Source organism: Carettochelys insculpta, chromosome 11 (assembly GCF_033958435.1).
Source record: "Carettochelys insculpta isolate YL-2023 chromosome 11, ASM3395843v1, whole genome shotgun sequence".
Taxonomy (NCBI): Eukaryota; Metazoa; Chordata; order Testudines; family Carettochelyidae; genus Carettochelys; species Carettochelys insculpta.
Window position 1 is genome coordinate 34601126 of NC_134147.1, and position 18411 is coordinate 34619536.

Below are 18411 nucleotides of genomic sequence, written 5' to 3' on the forward strand. Positions count from 1 at the left end.
CTGGAGGATATCAGTTGTTGGGGGTGAAACAACCCTAAAAAGATTTAAAGGACATTGTAACTTCTTTCTCTGTCAAAGACCATTGATTTGCTCTGTTGTTAAAAGCCCCCAGTGGCTCATTTTAGCATTCACAGGAAATGATTCTTAACTTTTAAAGTGTTCTAGTTATCCAGTGATGGGGTTTCCATGTGTAGGAAGGTTACCTAATAAAAAGGAGCATGGAGTAGAACAGCAGGTAAAACTGATACAATTCCATGGGAGGGGAATAAACCACCAGCATTCTGTCAATTGTACATTATTATTCTGCATCATTTATTTAAATACTTCTATTTATCCATTTACAGACTTTCATAATTCTCCTTCTGTAACTCTGCTGTTTTGGTAAACACTATTGCAGAGGAATTTTGGCTCTTGTAAAATGAGGTCCATGTACAAAACTAGGCAACATATATATAAGTTCCTTTCATGGTTTTCATACCAGGAACAAAATTGACCAAATGGAGGGAAAACACAACTAATTCATTCCCAAAGCAGTGGCTCTTTCACAAGTACTACATATCCCAGTGCTCAACAAGTCCTAATGGTAGTTCGTATTTCAATGGTGCAGTGCATGTTCGTTGAAACTCAACTGGAAATGTATGTCTCTAATGAACAAACCAAATGAAAAGGCTACATGAGGAATGTTAAATCCACAAACCATCATTCATGGAGTCTATATCGTATGGCACAAAACTCTGAGAAATTACACTGATTCACCAGCAGTGTATTTTCATTCCAAGCTTCATTTTGCATAAAAAATTCCCTTTAAGAAATCTGCTGAATTCTTCAAAAAATTAACATCTGAGCTTCTGCTGTGCCCCCCACGGCCCCTCCCGCCACAATTAAAGAAATAATCACTTGAAACACACCTCATAATCTGGAGGCTTCCAAAGAGTATTTATGAACCAAATTTTCTTTTAAAAAAATTTATACCAATTTAACAGTTCAGATTCCCAAAGTTACCCCGGGAGGAAGAAGCAGCCACATATGGCATTTCAGGATATTTACACATATGGTACAAAAATGCCCAGGGGTATTAAATTCACCAGGAATACAATTTGGCGGCACCCTCATTTACACCTGTAATTTTAACCTATTTATTATATTGTACTAACACACCAGATTCAAAGATGTGCACTCCCTTTAAGATGTTCAGGAGTTACCAGTATATTGTGATTGCATAATTAATATTGCACAATTGTATAAAAACATAAATACTAGCTATTCTAATTTTTAAATACAAAATACAAGTCACGTACATTTTAGTAAATCCTTTTCAAGTGCAATTCAAGGGGTCTCTATGGTCCTTCCTTTAAAAGGCAATTTTCATACTTTTGGCACAAGTGTAACCCCCATCACATGCCAACAAAATCTAATTACAATACATATGCCCATATCTTTATAGTAGCAGTCATATACATATAGTATAAAAACAGGGTATTTACAAAATGAACTCATCATACACAGAAGCAGCCTTAGTGGTTGAATCTGAACTCTTGTTTAACATTATTCGTGTTGTGAGAGGAATATGCGACCCTTTTGATTTATGCTGGTTACTGTGGGTTCACATTCACAGAGGGAGGATGTCCTAGGAGACCAATACGCTGTTTCTGCTTCCTCTGTTCTGTCATCTGGAAAATTAAAAAGTTTGCTCATTAGACCGAGACACTTCCTGTACGTCACCTCACAGAATGAGCCATCGGTATATTTGTGGTTAGGGTTTATTCTGAAACCCACTTTCTACAAATAATGCACTTCCGGACTATGCCAAATATGTATAGATTAAAAACAGAAATTATATCCCCAATTGTGAACCCAGGAGGGATAGCTGTGAACTTGATTACGTGATTAAGTATTCAGAGATGACGGATGCTGTTTTGCAGAAAAATGTTTTACCAAAGGTCACATTACTGGCATGAAATTAACCTACAGTCGTGGTGTCCAACCACTTTAAATGAGCAAGCCATTCTTCTGAAAATATATGTATGGTTCAAGCCAGCTAGCCACACTTGACTGGCCAAATAGCCACATGTGGCTAGCATGTTGGATGCCACCGACCTAGACAGTAACTTTCAAAAAACTTCTTGTGTTGGTAATTCTGTGTAGACTTCTCACTGTTTCCACAACAGATTTGGGCACAGTAGGTATAATTTTGGTCAGGAGAACCTATATCAGTCTGGATGTAGTCATGTGGAAATTCACTTCCAGACCCCAGCTCTCGGGTTACAAGAATGCAAATATCCCTCCTGATTTTCCAAAGCCCAGATATGATGCAATAATGCAAAATAAGGGACACAGGAGAAAGACAACAGTTTTTTCCAGAAAACATTTTCTGCAAGCTCAGTCATGAAATTCTGGATGTTTCCCGCTAATAATTTACATCCAATGTTATACCACCACTAAATCTGAGAAGGAACAAGGGATGTGATCTAAGGAGAGTGACACTCCAAATAGAGAAGCAAGGTCACAGCCCTTCATTTTTGTGATTCAGAGCACTGGAAAGCAGCCATCATCCATGGTTCTTTCAATTCAGCATCTCCCAACACCTTGTTAGAAATCTGCCAAGGTAAAGCAACACAGTAAATTCATCTGAAAGGCCAGTGTTTCTGTGGTCCTCATCATCCTAATATACGAGTGCTTCACTAATGAACATGTCTTCACATCAACCCTGCAAAGTAGGTAAGTACCTCTCTTACAGAAATGGAAGCAGAGACAATAGTGTGTGTTTACACAGCAATTAAAAACCCACAGCTGGCTGTCAGCTGTTTTGGGCTCGCAGGTTTAGGTTCAGGTGGAACATTTCCACTGCAATTAAAGAGATCATTAGTCTGAGCCCTGCAAGTCCAAATCAGCTGACATTGACCAGCTGTAGATTTTTCACTGCAATGTAGACACACTCATAGTGCCTGATTTTCAAAGATACCGAGCACCTGCAGCTCCAGTTAAAGTCAACAGGAGCTGCAGGTACTGGCACTTCTGAGTAACAGGCCTGAAGTGACTTGCCCAAAGTCACAGAGGAGATCAGTGGCATGGAGTAGAACTCGAGCTGCCCAAGTCCAGTCTATCACCAGACGATTCTTCCTTTGATAACACAGGTGCTGCTCAGCATCCATTAAATGACCACCACAATGGCTGCAAATTCCAAGATTTATGTAAATATGTTGAGACCCACCCTTGTCATTGCTCATTCCCCCGGCCATTACTTGATTACCATCCTAAAGGGCCACAATCTTGTTTCATTTTTTTTGCTGCTTCCCCTGGACTGAGCATACTGGGGCTTAATAAAAAAATAAATGGAACCAGGCCAGTATGCATCTGTCAAGGTATTTAGAGTTTTGTAATCAATACTCTAGTTCTACTTCAGGAGTTACTTTAATAGAAGAAGCAGTTACATTGAGGAGCAAGTTGTAAGAAGCCAGTTTCTAAATATTGCTCCCACTCTACCAAAAATCAGTATCTGAACTAGATTCAGTTTATACAATAATCTTCTATTAAAAGTTCAGCTACAGTGTGAATTTCCATCTTTTTTATATTATACAAGCTGTTATTAGTCTTTGTTTTGGTTTGGAATTCATTGGAAGGAAATAGTGCATTTTCCCATCTTGTCCATATTCATGAAAAGACCTCAGGTTACTAATCAGTTAAATTGTTCGGCCTTGGGACATTTCACTCCAAATGCTAACTAGCATAATTGATAGGGATAGTAAATCAATGCCAAGATTACAGATTGCCTGTTTGCATTTTCCAACTGTCTACCAGTAAACACACTTGAGCAGATTTACATAAAATCTATATATTCAGAGTGAATAAATTCTCCCTTTCTAAGGTCAGTGATTGAATAATTAGGATTGGCATCTGCCATAAGAGTGTGAGTCAACCAGACTGGATTGCCATAAACAATCTTTGGAGTGAGCCTTTTACTACTACCTTCTATTAGAGGTTTGAAAAGCATTTTAAAATACCATTAATTAGGTCTCACCACCTTATGATATACTAGCTGAATGTCTCAATCTATAGCTTTCACAGCAGGATAATGATTCAAATGGAACTGAATCAGGTTCTGTCTTTCTCAACATCACACCAAAGGAGTGGAGCTTCACTGGGAATAGAACCAACATCCTTGCTCAGTTTCTCTATTCTACCCTACAGGGTAGATTTCCTACAGGTTGAACCTCCCTGATCTGGCACCTTGGGGGACTAGGAACTGGCCACACCAGGGGATCCCAATGATGCACCAGGGGCTCCACTGCCTCCTTGCCTCTTAGTCTGGCAATGCTTCTGGCTCCAGTCCACTGGCCAACAATGCTGGACCAGACGTACTGCTGGACTTGGGAAGTCCAGATTAGAGAGGTTCAACTTGCACTGCTACATGGGATTTGAAATTTGTGTTACTTAATTAAAAACATACAATTAACTACTTAATATGAACCAAGAAAATCTATTTACATTCATTAATTCCACTAGATAAAAATAATAAAGCATGCTTTTGGGAAGGGGCAGAGATCTGAGTAGGAATTGGATTCAAATAATTAGAGACAGAAGTCACAGCAAACGGTAAAATAATTAGGAAAGGATAGCAATTGAAAAACAGCAAGCTGAATTTTGGTACTAGTAGAGTTAAAAGGAGGATTTTTTTTTAAAGGAAAGTGTAACCTGACTAAATGTAAGCTGAAAAACAAAACCTAGATGCAGTATCACATTGGTCTAGTATGAGGTTTGGAAGTGTCAGAGACTCCTTGGAGAAATCTTCATCTTGATCATCACTCTTCACTGGAGAGTGACTCACTTTTGTAGCTTGTTTCTTTAATGCCTTCTGCAAGTGCTTCAGACTCATTTACAGAATTGAAAACGGTCAGATTTTCAATAGTCCCCACTCATTTTGTTTCATTTCAAAGTGGACATACAAATTTACCATTTTCATGACAGCTACCATCCCCAGGAACCTGTAGAACCAGTCAGAACACAAAGCAAATGAATGAAAGATATGCCCTTTAATTTGGAACAATCTTGGAGCTAACTCCTCTTCCTGGAGACAGTTGTTCCTAGTGTGATTGAGAGATGCACTGGTTTTGTCTCATAATTGGAGCATCCTGCAACTTAAGCAGGGCTCTCTCAGTGACCTTACTGAGGGGAATTCCTTAAGAGCTGTCTTATTAATGAAGCTGGTTTCCTCTTCTGCCTTTGCAGTGAAGTAGCTATCTAAAAGCTGTCAAACCTTCATTTTCACAAAGAGCAAGGGAAGATTCTCAGTACTTAGGCAGTGGAAAGTTTCAGACTTTAGAATAAAATGAATATGGGGCATGATCCAAGGCCTGGTTGAAGTTGATGGAAAGATTCCCATTGACTGCAGTGGATGTGAGTCAGACCCTCTAACAGGAAGACCTACATCACATGTTTAAGATAATTGTTTCCAGGCAATGTGGCACAACAGCTACGAAGTGTTAAGGCACAGATAAAGAGAGCATTTTCTTTGGTCTGGAGGGAAACATGATTGAAAGAAGCAAAATCCTGGAGCTCCAGATAAGGTAACTGCAGTTATAAAAGCTATGAGTTAAGGCTTATGCAGTATCATAAGAAATGGGGAAGAATTAACTAATTGGTTCTAAGACAGAGGGGCATGGAATCATCATCATGTATCAGCTTCTTAAACTGGACACTAAATGTTAGATGAATTGGATGATCTAGAGTGAAATGTGTAAATGTATGCAGATGACATTGTGTAATATATTTGAAGGGGTGATATTCTTTGCTAGCTTGGAAAACCATCATCATCAACCTGGACTTACAACAAACACCCAGACAAAAATAGTTACATTTTTGAAAAATGCTGATAGAATAAGTAGAACTATATGTGTCAGAGAGAAAACGAACAACAGTAATAGTGATAATAAGTTAAAAGATTTCAGGGTCTATTCAAAAGCATCAGGATGGGGCCCAGGCTTCACCTACTGACTACCTCTGGTAACTGGACTGATTCTCACATGAACAGCAGAGCACCTAAAGAGATAACCAGCATCTCAGCTAATACACTCTTGTGAAGACTATTTTGTGAATATAAATGTATTCGCACAGAAAATGCACCCATGAGAGTAGATTCCTTGGCTGGATTTTCCTACCCTCCATGCACAGCACACTACTTTGAAATTACAAAGCAAGCATAATAATAAAATGGTTCAGTTAAAGACTAGTAACATTTTAGTTCATGGCACACTTAATACTCAATTACATATGACCTCATGACAGAGGTGGCTCTAGGTAGTATCTCCCCAAACCACGAATTTTGGCCATATGGGCCAAGACCTCCCAATTGTGGGCCTACAGGAAATGTAGCATAAAAAATGAAAGATCAGGTCCACACTAGAGGGGAAAGTTGAACAAAGTTATGCAACTAGCATAGCTAAAGTCGATGTAACTTAGGTCTGGTTGGTCAGGGTCGAGCTTTCGGAGATGGATTTTGCGTGCCTGGCAGAGATATGCAAAATTGATCTGTCTGGGGTAGGCAATCTACTCCATATTCCTTGCTATCACAAGGAGTAAGGGAAGTCTACAGGAGAAACACTCCTGTTGACTTTGCTTAGTGAAGATAATCAAGTAAGTCTATTTCAGATTTGTTGATTCTAGCTACACAATTGCCATAGCTAGAATAGCGTATCTGAAATAGACTTATTCCCCTAGTGTAGACCCGGGGTTCGTTTGATTTACTATGGCATCCCCACTGGGATGTTCCCTTACTCCGTGTGACCCCATGGACTACTGGGACTGATAGGAGTACCAACACCACTCGATTTAGCACATCCCTACGAGGCCCACTAAATCGATCCCTGGAAGATTGATCTCTGGAGCGTCAAACTACTAGTAAGTGCAGACAGGCCCCAAATAATTTTATTAAAAGGATCTTTTGAGGGTCTGTGCCCATTTAAAACAATGGAAAAGGAGAACAGAGAACCAAGAACTGTGCTGCTTGGGATACTCCTTTAGTTTCTCTTGATAGGAATGTTGCTTTTGAAAACCCAATAAAAACTATTTTAGGCCAATATTTAGAAGTACAGTGTAAATTTTCAGGCTCCCTTTTTGGATTCCTGTAGCTAAGTGCTGTTTTTTGTCACATATATATGGATGGTGTAGCCACAAGTACCTTCAGTATGTAATAAGATGAAAGTGGTCACTAGTTAGTGGCTGTCTTTACCTAGTTCAGGATTTAGCAGTGTACAAATATTCAACAAGAGAAACATTCCAAGACCAGAGTACAATAAAATCCACATAGTAAAAATTTCATGAAGAGTAACCTTCTGTACAACTTGCATTTCATCTTGGAATGTCATCTGTAATAAAAATTCATCGTTTGCCAGGCCACACGGTCACAGGTAAGAGTAATGTTTCTAAAAGGAATATAACCCTAAATGTTAAGAACCACTGCAATAACTAAAGGAAGGATCTAGAAAGAAAGCTAGAATGCAAGTCCTCGAGCTCTTATTGCAATATCATTGCCAATTAGAAGTCCATGTATTACAACTAAGTCTGCTGCGTTATACTAACTCGAAACTGAAGTTGCAGTAGATAATCTTTACAAGGTAACAGGCAGCATGGTGCAAGATATTTTTATGACTTAGGTTACGTCTACAATTACCTGGAAGGTTCATGGCTGCTATACGTTTTTGGTACGCCAATTGCATACCAAAAACCAACTTTGCAGCTTTCAACTTCGTCAGCTGTCTTCATCGTAGAAGGTTGACAGGAGTGCTCCTCCTGTCTACTTTCCTTAAACCTCACAGCTTGCGAGGCATTCTGGCTTTGAGTTTGATCCCAGATTGCACAAAATGGCATCCTGGAAGATTGAACCTAAGCGGCTATCTTCCGGAGTTAGTGTAGATGTAGCCTTAAAGGGATTGCCCTACGCTCTCAGGGTAAGAAATCATCATGTACACAGATCACAATATGAACTTCATTTCTTTTTTTGGACAAACTTTAATTTTCAACCAAACTGGCCAATCAGCTGTATGACTGGAATCTGGATTGTTGTTTTTTCTAAACTAGCCAATTCATCTCACAGCTGGGAACAAAGTGAGTTATGCAAATTGGACAGTCAGTTAAGTTGCAAACACCCAATTCTCAATATAGATCACTAGACTATACAAAACCTTTTAATCCAAAACATCTATCATTACAGCACATGGTTGTGTTTTCCAAAAGTGCAGAGTTCCCAATACTCTCCATCCAACTGACATTTATCAGCAGCTAAATCTCCTCACTCCAACTGTGTTTTGCTAGAAGTTCCTTACCTGATCTTTAAGCTCTGACAGCTGGCCAGAGAGGTTGGTTACCAGCTTCATGGTAGATTCCAGCTTTTCTTGCAAGTTCCTCAGTTCATTCTGTTCTCCTTCAGAATCACTGCTTACGAGTGACATGGCGCGCATCCTAGGGAACCAATCAAGGTTTCTTTCCTGGAATTCAGAAACAAGGATGTGATTATGTCTACAGAAGGATAACTGTGGGTGTGCATATCTTCATGCACACAGGGAAATTATTCAGCATCGCAAGCTCTTAATGGTTCAAACTTTGTTTTATTTGCATCCTCTCGGGAGGTTTCCAGAATTATCTCACTGCAGAGTTTCCATCCCTGGAGAAACAGGACAGAAGTCCAGGTTTTAACAGCACTAGAAGAGTCAGAGGGATAAATGTTTTGTAGTGTATGTTTCTCCTTTTCTGCGAACGTAGCCCTTGAAAATAGGGATATTCCACTGTAATATGTGAGCCCCCTACTACAAACTGGCAATAGTTGATACTTGAGGATGCATTAACCACAGTTAGAAATCAACTGCCGGAACTGAGGAGCCCACTGGCAGCCAGCCTCCTGTCCTCAGATATTGAGGGGTTCTTCCTTGAACTGCTGTAAGTAACCTGTGAGCTGGCTGCTTTAATCTAAATCTGCTTCATGGGGTTGGAGGCAGAATTTAAATATTGCTGTGCAAAGACATCCATAGTATGATGGTCCCCACAGACCTCCATGCTCTGGGAGCTGGGTCCTGGATCTGGATCTGTGAACCTGTAGCCAGAAAGAATCCCCCTACACTACTCCATCTTGCCCCTTTTAGGTGCCTCTGAGCACAAAGAAACAGCACAGTCTTAGAATGTTTGAAAACACAGATCTGCTGTGTCAGCATGACTCTGGACTGAAGAATACAGACAAGGGGGCTAACAGACTAGCTGTTGACCACAGGGCCTCTAACTGCCCTTGGCTGGTACTGATAACTGATACACCCACATTTTCATCCCAGAAGGGGAATCTCCCACCCATATGAAAAGAATGTCCTGTTTTAATGATTTAGTTATCTCTATCTTACAAGCGTAAATTAAATTGCAACTGCCTTGTGAGAACTGGTGTCACAAAGATGAATGAGCACAATTGGTACCTTTAGATAACGAAGAATGTGTGTGACCCAAGGGGTATAAAGAAGGTCTCGGCAGACCACGCTAACTGAGCTCCAATTTCCTGTACCTGCTGGTCGGGTAAAGTTATTGCCTCCCGAGGACCCGGGGATGCCCTCCTCATACAGTTCTTCCCAAGAGATTCAGTGAATGACATTGGCTACACCAGGAGTCGAAGGACGCAGGGGTGAGAATTATACCTGCAATGTACTTCTGGTCCTCAAATGGGTAACTTTCTCTAATTAACATGTAATTTGTATCATCCTACTATAGTAGCTAAGCAAACAGAGCGATAACCTTGTAACCATTAAGATTTTTCTTTCTGCTTTAATAAATAGTAACCATGTTTAAGCTTCAGTCTGACTCCTTTCAGTTGCTGTGATTCAGCCGAACACAAACACAAGAACCATAGTCATTTGGCCAGACCAGCCTGGTCAGTGGTAGTGCAGTAAAAGCTGAGCACTGAGTCGTGCTGCCTCCGCGGAGCAGACTCTCGGGGCACCCATCAGCCTCCCTGGCTGCCCACTGTGAAGGGACAGTCTGTCCTAGCAGTCAAAGACTCGAGTGGTATAAGCTCTCTGCACCAACCTTTGGGGCACCCGTCAGCCCCACTGGCTGCCTGCTGTGAAGGGACTGTCTGTCCTAGCAGTTAAAGACTCGGGTGTGATATGGCTCACAGACCACTCATTACCCAGCCATCGGCTAACAGAACCCAAGCTATCCACCTGTCATTCAGGTTTTAAGGGAGAGTGGGTGAGTCTGGACTCCCAGTGGGGGGAGGGTGACTCTGCTGTTAGCTTCTTGGGAGCAGAACCTGGAGGGTCAGTGGGAACCCCACTGATCCAAACACACACGGGTCAAATGCTGGACTAGCAGCACCTGACAAAGCTAATACCATCTCTTTGAGGCAGGAAGGTAGAAGTCCCAGGGTATCTGTAAGTGCATGTAAGTATATTGATAGGCCACCCCAAGGAAGCAGGGAGGAATGTCTCAATAGAAGGAGGGAGGAGATTCTTTCCCTAACTAAGCAAGGAGAGACTAACTTACTTGGATCTATTTATTTTCACTTATAACCACTTTAATCTGACCATTTATGCTTAATAAAAACTCTTGTTTATGATCAAGCCCAATGTAAATAATTGTTATTGAGGGGAGGGCCTCATTAGCAGCCCCTTGTTAGTCCTGTAAGCCTAGAAGGTGGTTGCTATTATGGCTCAGTGTCTACATTTTTCTGCAGGGGAGTGGTATCCTCAACTCTGTGCCTTTCCAGGGGGAGATGACAGGATCTGGCCCAGCAGGACAAAGTGGTGCAGAACTCCAGAGAACAATAAGGCAGGTGTTAGTGGCACGATCATACATCAGGGAACAATCTCAAGGGGTCTAAGGTGATCACACCCCATCATACATACTACATCCCTTTGGCTTCCTTGTTAGTACAGTGTCTGATTAGGATACACCCCTTTTCAAAGCACATTGTCAAGGTGAACATGCTAGATGTCTCCTTGAACCAGTAATGTTTGAGAATTAGGGCAGGTCTACATCAGACTTGAAAGTTGATCATAGATGCACAATTTCAGCGATGATGATTGCATAGCTAGAATCGACTTATGTAGGAACAACTTATCTGGCCGTCCTCATTGAGGGATGTTGACTGGAAAGCTTCTCCCGTCGACCTCCCTTACTCCTCACACGAATGAGGAGTACCAGGGTCCACTGCCATGCCCTGATAGTTCGATTTTGTGTGTTGCCACTAGGCACGAGAAGTTGAACCCTGGAAGATCAACTCTAAGCAGGTTCATCTCCCAGTAGGTGTATTCTAAGAGCAGTGGAAAATTTTGTCAAAACTGTTTATTCATCAGAAAAAAAAAAAAAAAAGACAACTATCAAAGTGCTTGCTCTCTGGGGAAAATTTTTTGTAGTGAAAAATATGCAAACAAACACTGCCCATCTGAAAATCACAACATTTTGGTTGAAATATTCTGCCGTATAGGCAAGTACAGTTGTTGCAAGAGATGTAATTTGATCACTAGAGAAAAGTTAAGTGATCGTCAGGACTACAAATAGGTTAAAAAACAAATGGATCCAGGAGACACATAATGAGTGTTACCAACACTCACGACTTTATTATAAAAGTGGTGTGATATGTGGTGATTTTCTTAAAGCCCCAACTTCTGGAGGCAAGTAACCACCACAAAAATGTCAGCTTTTGCTTAAAAAAACAAAACAAAACAAAAAAAACCTCTCTAATGTGGAGGACTGAAAATGTGACCTATATGCATTGTAATAACTCACTTAGAAAAAAGCAAAAAAGAATCCAAAATGTATCATTTGTGCAAAGTATGATTTTAAGGGAGGTGGCATTTTAACACTTGGGATTCACAATGTAGGTATTAGGGTGTGTCAGTGCTGGGTTCTAGTCCCAACTCTGTTACTGACCTGCTGGATGGCCTTGGGCAAGTCACTTCACTTCTGTGCCTCAGTTTCCCTTCAAGGATAAAAGGGGATAATGCTATAGATACTATTTGTACAGTGCTTTGAGATCTACGGATGAAGAACACTATATAAGAGCTGGACACTTATGAGACATTTAAAAATTTTTGTTAAGAGTTAACAGGTTATGTAGGAATTTTATTTATGGAAATATTTTTACCACCAGTGGGTAGATGACACATGTTGCCCATCAATTTTAGATAGCTTAATCACTTCACTGCTGCTTCACCATACAAGATTTGTATACCTGGGCAACACTCAAAGCTTCTCTGGTAACATCTGACTGAAATGGCCAGTCATCTAACAAGCCTTGCTGAAGGGGTGGGCAGGTATCAAATAGGGAAGGATTAAAGGGACAAAATTATGCAGTGAACATAGTGATTGCAAATTGGATGGACCTGTTCACCTGCAACCCCCAACCTAATACCTTTGCTTTATTCCACTAGTCCTCATTCCTTTCATGAAATAAAAGAGTTAAAAGCACTCTAGCCTTTACACACACACAGTTCTAATGCCCTCCATTCAACCTCAAGAGAAAGCAGAATGAGTCTGATTTTGTTTTTAAGACACAAACAGCATCACAAAAAGCAGCCAGGGAACGAGGAGTGTTTCATCTAGAATTCTGCCCCCAACCCCACATCTGAAGCAAAACCACTAAAAACTATGATGAAGAAAAACGAACCAAAACTAAAAGAGAAATGCTTAAAGGTCTTTTGCTGACAAGCCTGCTTGTCTGTAAGCACCCTAGTCAATTGCTGTCATGGATCCCAATGTCTGCATGTCTCCCAGCAGGATCTTATTTGCACAGAAAAAGTCTATTCAAGGGCGAATAAAAGATGTATTGTGATGATCTAGTTTCTGCTGAACTTTAAGCAGATCACTAAGGTCTCTTTAAAAAGCCATAGGAGCCTTACACCCTTTGGTCACAAGTTTTGGTATCTTTTTAAATAACACCAAGTGAGCCACAAAAAGTTGAAGCTCCAGTTTGGATCTGTTTCCCTGCCACCTCCTCCCCCCTCCCTTTACTGCTGGCATTCTGCATACCAATGCTGTTATGTAGTGTCTGCTCCGGTCCTCCTACAAGCCGAAGCATCACGATCCTGGCTGTGCAGTCAGCTCCCTCTTCCCGTCACAGTAGCAACTTCCTCTGTTTAAACAGACAAACTGACTAAAGCCACTGACGGAAGTTGGCTAACCACACTACTGGGTTTCAGCTTAGCTCTTTTCTAGGTAAAGTTGGAAAAGTCCCTGTAAAGTAAATATCATTACAATCTCAGACATGGGGGCGATGTTGACCAGTCTCTTAAAATGTCCATGATGGGAAATTAAAAAACAAAAAAGAGGAAGCTGTTATGCATGATGCAGATGTTGTGCATTCTGAGAAGTGGTCGCTTTTCCCTAATTTCAGTGAAAGCCTGTTCTAAGAAAAGTTTCTAAGGCAACATCAGCTGAAAACACGTCCAATGGTTAAAATGGGCAGCAAAAAAGTACCCACTGATGAATTAAAGATGGAGTAACCATGTTCCTCAAGAATTATGTTTTCAAAAAGGAAGCATGATCTAGAGGCACAGAAATCTGGGTTCCAGCCTCAGCTTTGTCACTGATATATCATGTGGCCTTGGGAAAGTCATTGTTCATAGAATCCTAGGGCGGGAAGAGACCTCAGAAGATCATAGAGTCTAGCCCTCTGCCCAAAGCAGGATCTACCCTGACTAGATCATCCCAGCCAGGACACTGTCAATGAGACAAATATTTCTAGGGATGGAGACTCCATCTCTCTAGGTAACGCATTCCAGTGCTTCACTACCTAGTGAAATAGTTTTTCCTAATATCCAACCTAGACCTCCCTCACTGTAACTTGAGACCATTGCTCCTTGTTCTACCATCCGTCACTGTTGAGAACAGCCTCTTCTCCATCCTCTTCAGAGCCTCCCTTCAGGAAGAAGTCCTCTTTTACTACGCTAGGCTTCTGTTCACTCATCTGAATGTTGGGTACAAGACCTAGTCACCTCCAGGGCTATCATCAGGGTTAATTCAATACTGTTCGTCAAGCCTATTGCATTGCTATAGCCTTCTGAGGGTTTTCAAGAAGTGCAAAAGCACGACAGTTACATTTCAGCAGTATGCCATTTAGAAAATCATGCCCGGAGAACAGCAAGATAAACTGCAAAGTGCTTTGAGAATTAAAAACATGATACATGTGTTCTGGGGCGGGGGGGGGAGCGGTGTGTGAGATGGGGTGACTGATAGAGAATCCCACTGGTTGCATTCTCCTCACCTCAGGCTAACTTTTCTTTCAGTAATGGGCTGGATGCAACTCCCTCCACTTGGACGTTCACATTTCTCCCATTTTAAAAAGGGTGGACAGTGTGCTCACACTTAACCCATGAGGAGAACAGACTAGTGATATTAAAAACTGACCTCTTGTTCCTGTAGGTTTAAATTATTTACTCTACTCTCTGATTTGCTCACCTTGATCTTTTTTTTGCTGCTTTGTTCACCTTAATTACTATTTTTGGTTCTCTGTGCCTTAAATATTGAGTCTGTTTTGGTATGGCTATGGTCTGAAGAAGTGGGTCTGTCCCATGAAAGCTCATCACCTAATAAATTATTTTGTGAGTCTTTAAAGTGCTACTTTACTGCTTTTTTGTTTTGATGGTCTGAAAAGTGCTTCAGGAATCCATCACTGTTTAGGGTACTACACAAATTTAACCCTTTGCATTAACTTGACTTTAAGCTTCCTTTCACTTCCTCTTTCATCTTTATCTGACAAAGCCTGGGCAGATATTTGCGAGTAGTAAAGCAAGGCAATGCCTTTACCAGGCTGATTCTTGCAGTGGCATTGATTGCTGAGCCGTAGTCTTCAAAAAGGATGAGAAAGTAAAAGAGGAAGAAGAATTGAATAAAAGGACCCACACCTGGAGATTAAGGGCAGGAATATTAGAAGAAAGTAAACTTCACACTGATGTCTGTTGCACTAACAAAATGATGAATAAAGAGATGAGGATCATAGCTGTGTCCCCTTGACTAGATTTCTCTAAGGATGTCCTACATTTAACAGAATATAGAGCTGTAAGGTAGGCTTCCTTCTTCTGATTACCAACCCTATTCCTCCTTTGTTCCATCCAACAAAGAAGCAGAATCACTGCAAAGTTTAGGCCTGTTGAATCCCATGCCTAAATGACTGACCACACAAAGCAGCAAAGAAAATAAATCATTTGGGATAAACCAAGTATTGGCAAAACAAGCTGGTGTACAATTCCATCAGAAACACGTACTGTTTGCATCTCCAAAGGGCAGGATGTATTAGTATGGTGTGGGGATGATTAGGCTAAGCAATTGCTTCCCTCCACAGCAGCTGCTCATATACACCCAAGCTCTGAAATTAACAGTGGGAAAAAACAGCTTAACTAGCTAAATCCAAAGCTCAAGACCAGTGTGCCTGCAACACACTGTTTACAGCAGCTAGTGGCCTTCTGCCAGACATACTTCAGCTCCTCTCTTACTCTGCTATTAGTTATTATCCAACATTGTAATTATATTACCCAACTCACTAAAGCATCTTGGGATATTGTTTTGCATGGTAGACTCCAACAAATAAAACTGATTTAAGTGCCAGCCTCCCTCTCATAATTGGGCATTAATTTGCCACTTTAACACTAAGTCTCAGAAACTCTGAACTTAAAGGTGAACAATTACATCTGCATAATGCGTACAAATAGTTAGATTGGCCATTTCTGAAAACGGTTATGTTGATTGTGTGCATGACAACAGTATCTCCAGGTGGAAATTATGTCTGAGCACAATTTAAAAGTAATATAACTCACTGATTTTCAGAAAATTAATTCTGGTCACACACAGATTTAGGGAGTCAAATTCTATATGTGCTGTTCATGATGCATCACTGTATTCTGCCGGTGTTACTGCATTGTCTCCGTCATGGAGTTACATCAGTAAAACACTGGGGTAACTCAGTGGTGACAAGCCCATTATTGTATAATCATCAGATCTATTTGATCTGATTATCCACCTCCACTGCTGTCTCCCTTAAAACCTATAGCCTGCTCTTCAACCCACTTTGGATATGCTGATGCTTCGAGGTAGAGGTGGAATTCCTATCTTGGGGGGGAAAATATCCCCATTACTTCTGATCAAGCTAGCGTACTAATAAGGCAGAAGCATAGTAGCACAAACCAACAGGAGGAGCTAGTCTCTCAAGTGCACCTTAGTATCTCAGATGTGTATGTACTTGGGGAGCCTACCCCCTCCTCTGCTGCTGCAGTTACACTATTTGTAGCATGCTGGATCAATCACTTCTATTTGTGAATGGCTTACTCCTGGATGGACAGGACACTGTGGCCTTATCTGTACTACCATGGGTCATTGACGTAAGCTACGCCAATTCAGCTACGTGAATAATGTAGCTGATATCAATGTTTTTAGTTCTGTTTACCACCATATCTTCACCACGGTAAGTTGACAGCCAGTGCTCTCCATTCATGCCACATACTCTTCTTGTTTTGATGGAGGAGACAGGAGAGCACTGGGTGCATCTATACTAGACATGATAAATCAAGTCCTGCCTGGCCCACATCCAGTGGGTAGTGAAGACATGCCTTGTAATGGGAGTTGTGGTTCTATTCCCAGATGTTCTGTTGACCTTCTCCATGGCCTTGGGCAGTTGATTTGAACTATGCCCTGTTCTCCCCTTCTGTCAAAGTGATAATGAAACATACTTCTTGGTACAGTGCATTGATGTCTGTGGATTAAAAATGCTACCAAGCGAGAAGCATTATTTTAGGAAGCTTTGTGGGCAAAATTGTCAAAATGAGACTACTACTTTTTTTTTTTTTTTTTTTAAGTGCCTGTCTGTACGTAGCTCTTAAACGCAGACTCACACTCTTGCCCCCAGTAATCAAATACGTATTTGAAGTCTTCTACGCATAATTTCATTTAGATATCATATATATCTCAGAGCTGGACGGGACCTCCAGAGGTCATTGAATCCAGTCCCCTGCCCTCACAGCAAGACCTATCACCATCCCTAACAGTTTTTCTTTCTTTCTTTTTTTTTTTTAAATCTCTTTGCCTCAGACCCATAAATGGCTTCCTCAAGGACTGAGCTCACAATCCTGGGTTAACAAGGCCAATCTTCAAACCACTGAGCTATCTCAAATTAGTACAGACTCATTACAAATTCCTGCAAACAGTAGTTTGTGACAGATGTCGAGTAACCCATAGAAGATATCTATGCTAATGGCCTAATACTAAATGAGACCGCTAGGCAAATGCAGCAACCTAAAGAATAAAATCTCAGGAGATGGGTAGATAAGACAATCTGTAAGGAGTTGCACAGAGTTTGTAGAGTCATTTGGGTGTGGATATCGATGTCTGTCCAACACAGTAAGTGGACACCCTCTTGCCCCTTCCCACAGTACATACCCAGTATTACTCAGACATCACCTGATCTTCCTTGGTGACTACAAAGCAATACAGCAAGTGAATTATGCCTTTGTTCCAGTGAAACACAAGTGGCATTAGACTGTCTGTGTTGTAGCACAATTAACATTTTCCAGATAAAAATACTTTTGAAGAGGCATAGATCTAACTTAAAAGTCTCACCATCATAAACAAACATCTGCCGTCATTTAGCCAAATGCACAGAAGTTAGGTGAGAGGGACTTACAGCTCACAATTCAAGTCTATTTGGAGCATTGCTAACCATTTTCTCATTGTTTTATTGTAATTTCTACACTATTAAATATTTATCCTTAAAACAACAACTCGAGAAAGCATTCACAAGGCGGTCTGCACCACACTATGTTTCCGTCATTGTGTGCTGACTCCTGAAGTCTGTAATACGCTTTTACTTAGGTAAAGCGCTCATCACCTTCAGTGCTCACATAAGGACTTCAGAATACAAGATGATTTATCTACAGGTCAAAGGCTGTGTCTATACTAGAGAGTTTTGTGAACAGAAAGGGCCTTCTGGTGACATAAGTCAGGGAGTGTCTATACACACAAAACATTCTGTCGACACAAATGTAGAGTTCTCGAGAGTGTCTCAACAGTGTTATCCCTCAAAAATTTGAGGAATAATGCTTTTGTCAACAGAGTTCTCTTGATAGAAGAAGTGCAGTGTAGACACTTCTGTTGTCAGAGAAGTCTTCCGGTTCACTGGGCAGCCCTGTTTGGAGGGCTTTGGGTCAACCTTTCTGTCGAGAAGGGACAGGGCAGTCTGGCCTCTCTCTCTCTCGACAGAGCAGACTGATGTCCATCTTTTGCATGTAGATGCAATCTGTTGAGAGGTTTTGTCGACACAAGTCGGTTGACAGACGTTACTGTCGACAGATGCTTCCAGTGTAGATGTAGCCAAAGAGTACAAGCAATTCCCGTGGGTATTTCTCCAGCAACTTTTATCAGTGGAGCTCAACATGGTTTATAACTGCTGGATCT

The 18411-nt window shown here is 41.0% G+C and overlaps 1 protein-coding gene across 1 annotated transcript in view; it reads right to left on the reverse strand.

Moving 5' to 3' along the window:
* Window positions 1-288: 288 nt before the first annotated feature.
* ITPR1 (inositol 1,4,5-trisphosphate receptor type 1) overlaps window positions 289-18411 on the reverse strand; it is a 269958-nt gene continuing 251835 nt past the window's right edge. Inside the window, exons 57-58 of the mRNA XM_075005225.1 lie at window positions 8319-8480; window positions 289-1670 (exon numbers count right to left, since the gene is read on the reverse strand). Of these exons, the coding sequence (XP_074861326.1) occupies window positions 1593-1670; window positions 8319-8480 (240 nt within the window). The 3' untranslated portion in view covers window positions 289-1592. The remainder of the gene's footprint in view (window positions 1671-8318; window positions 8481-18411) is intronic.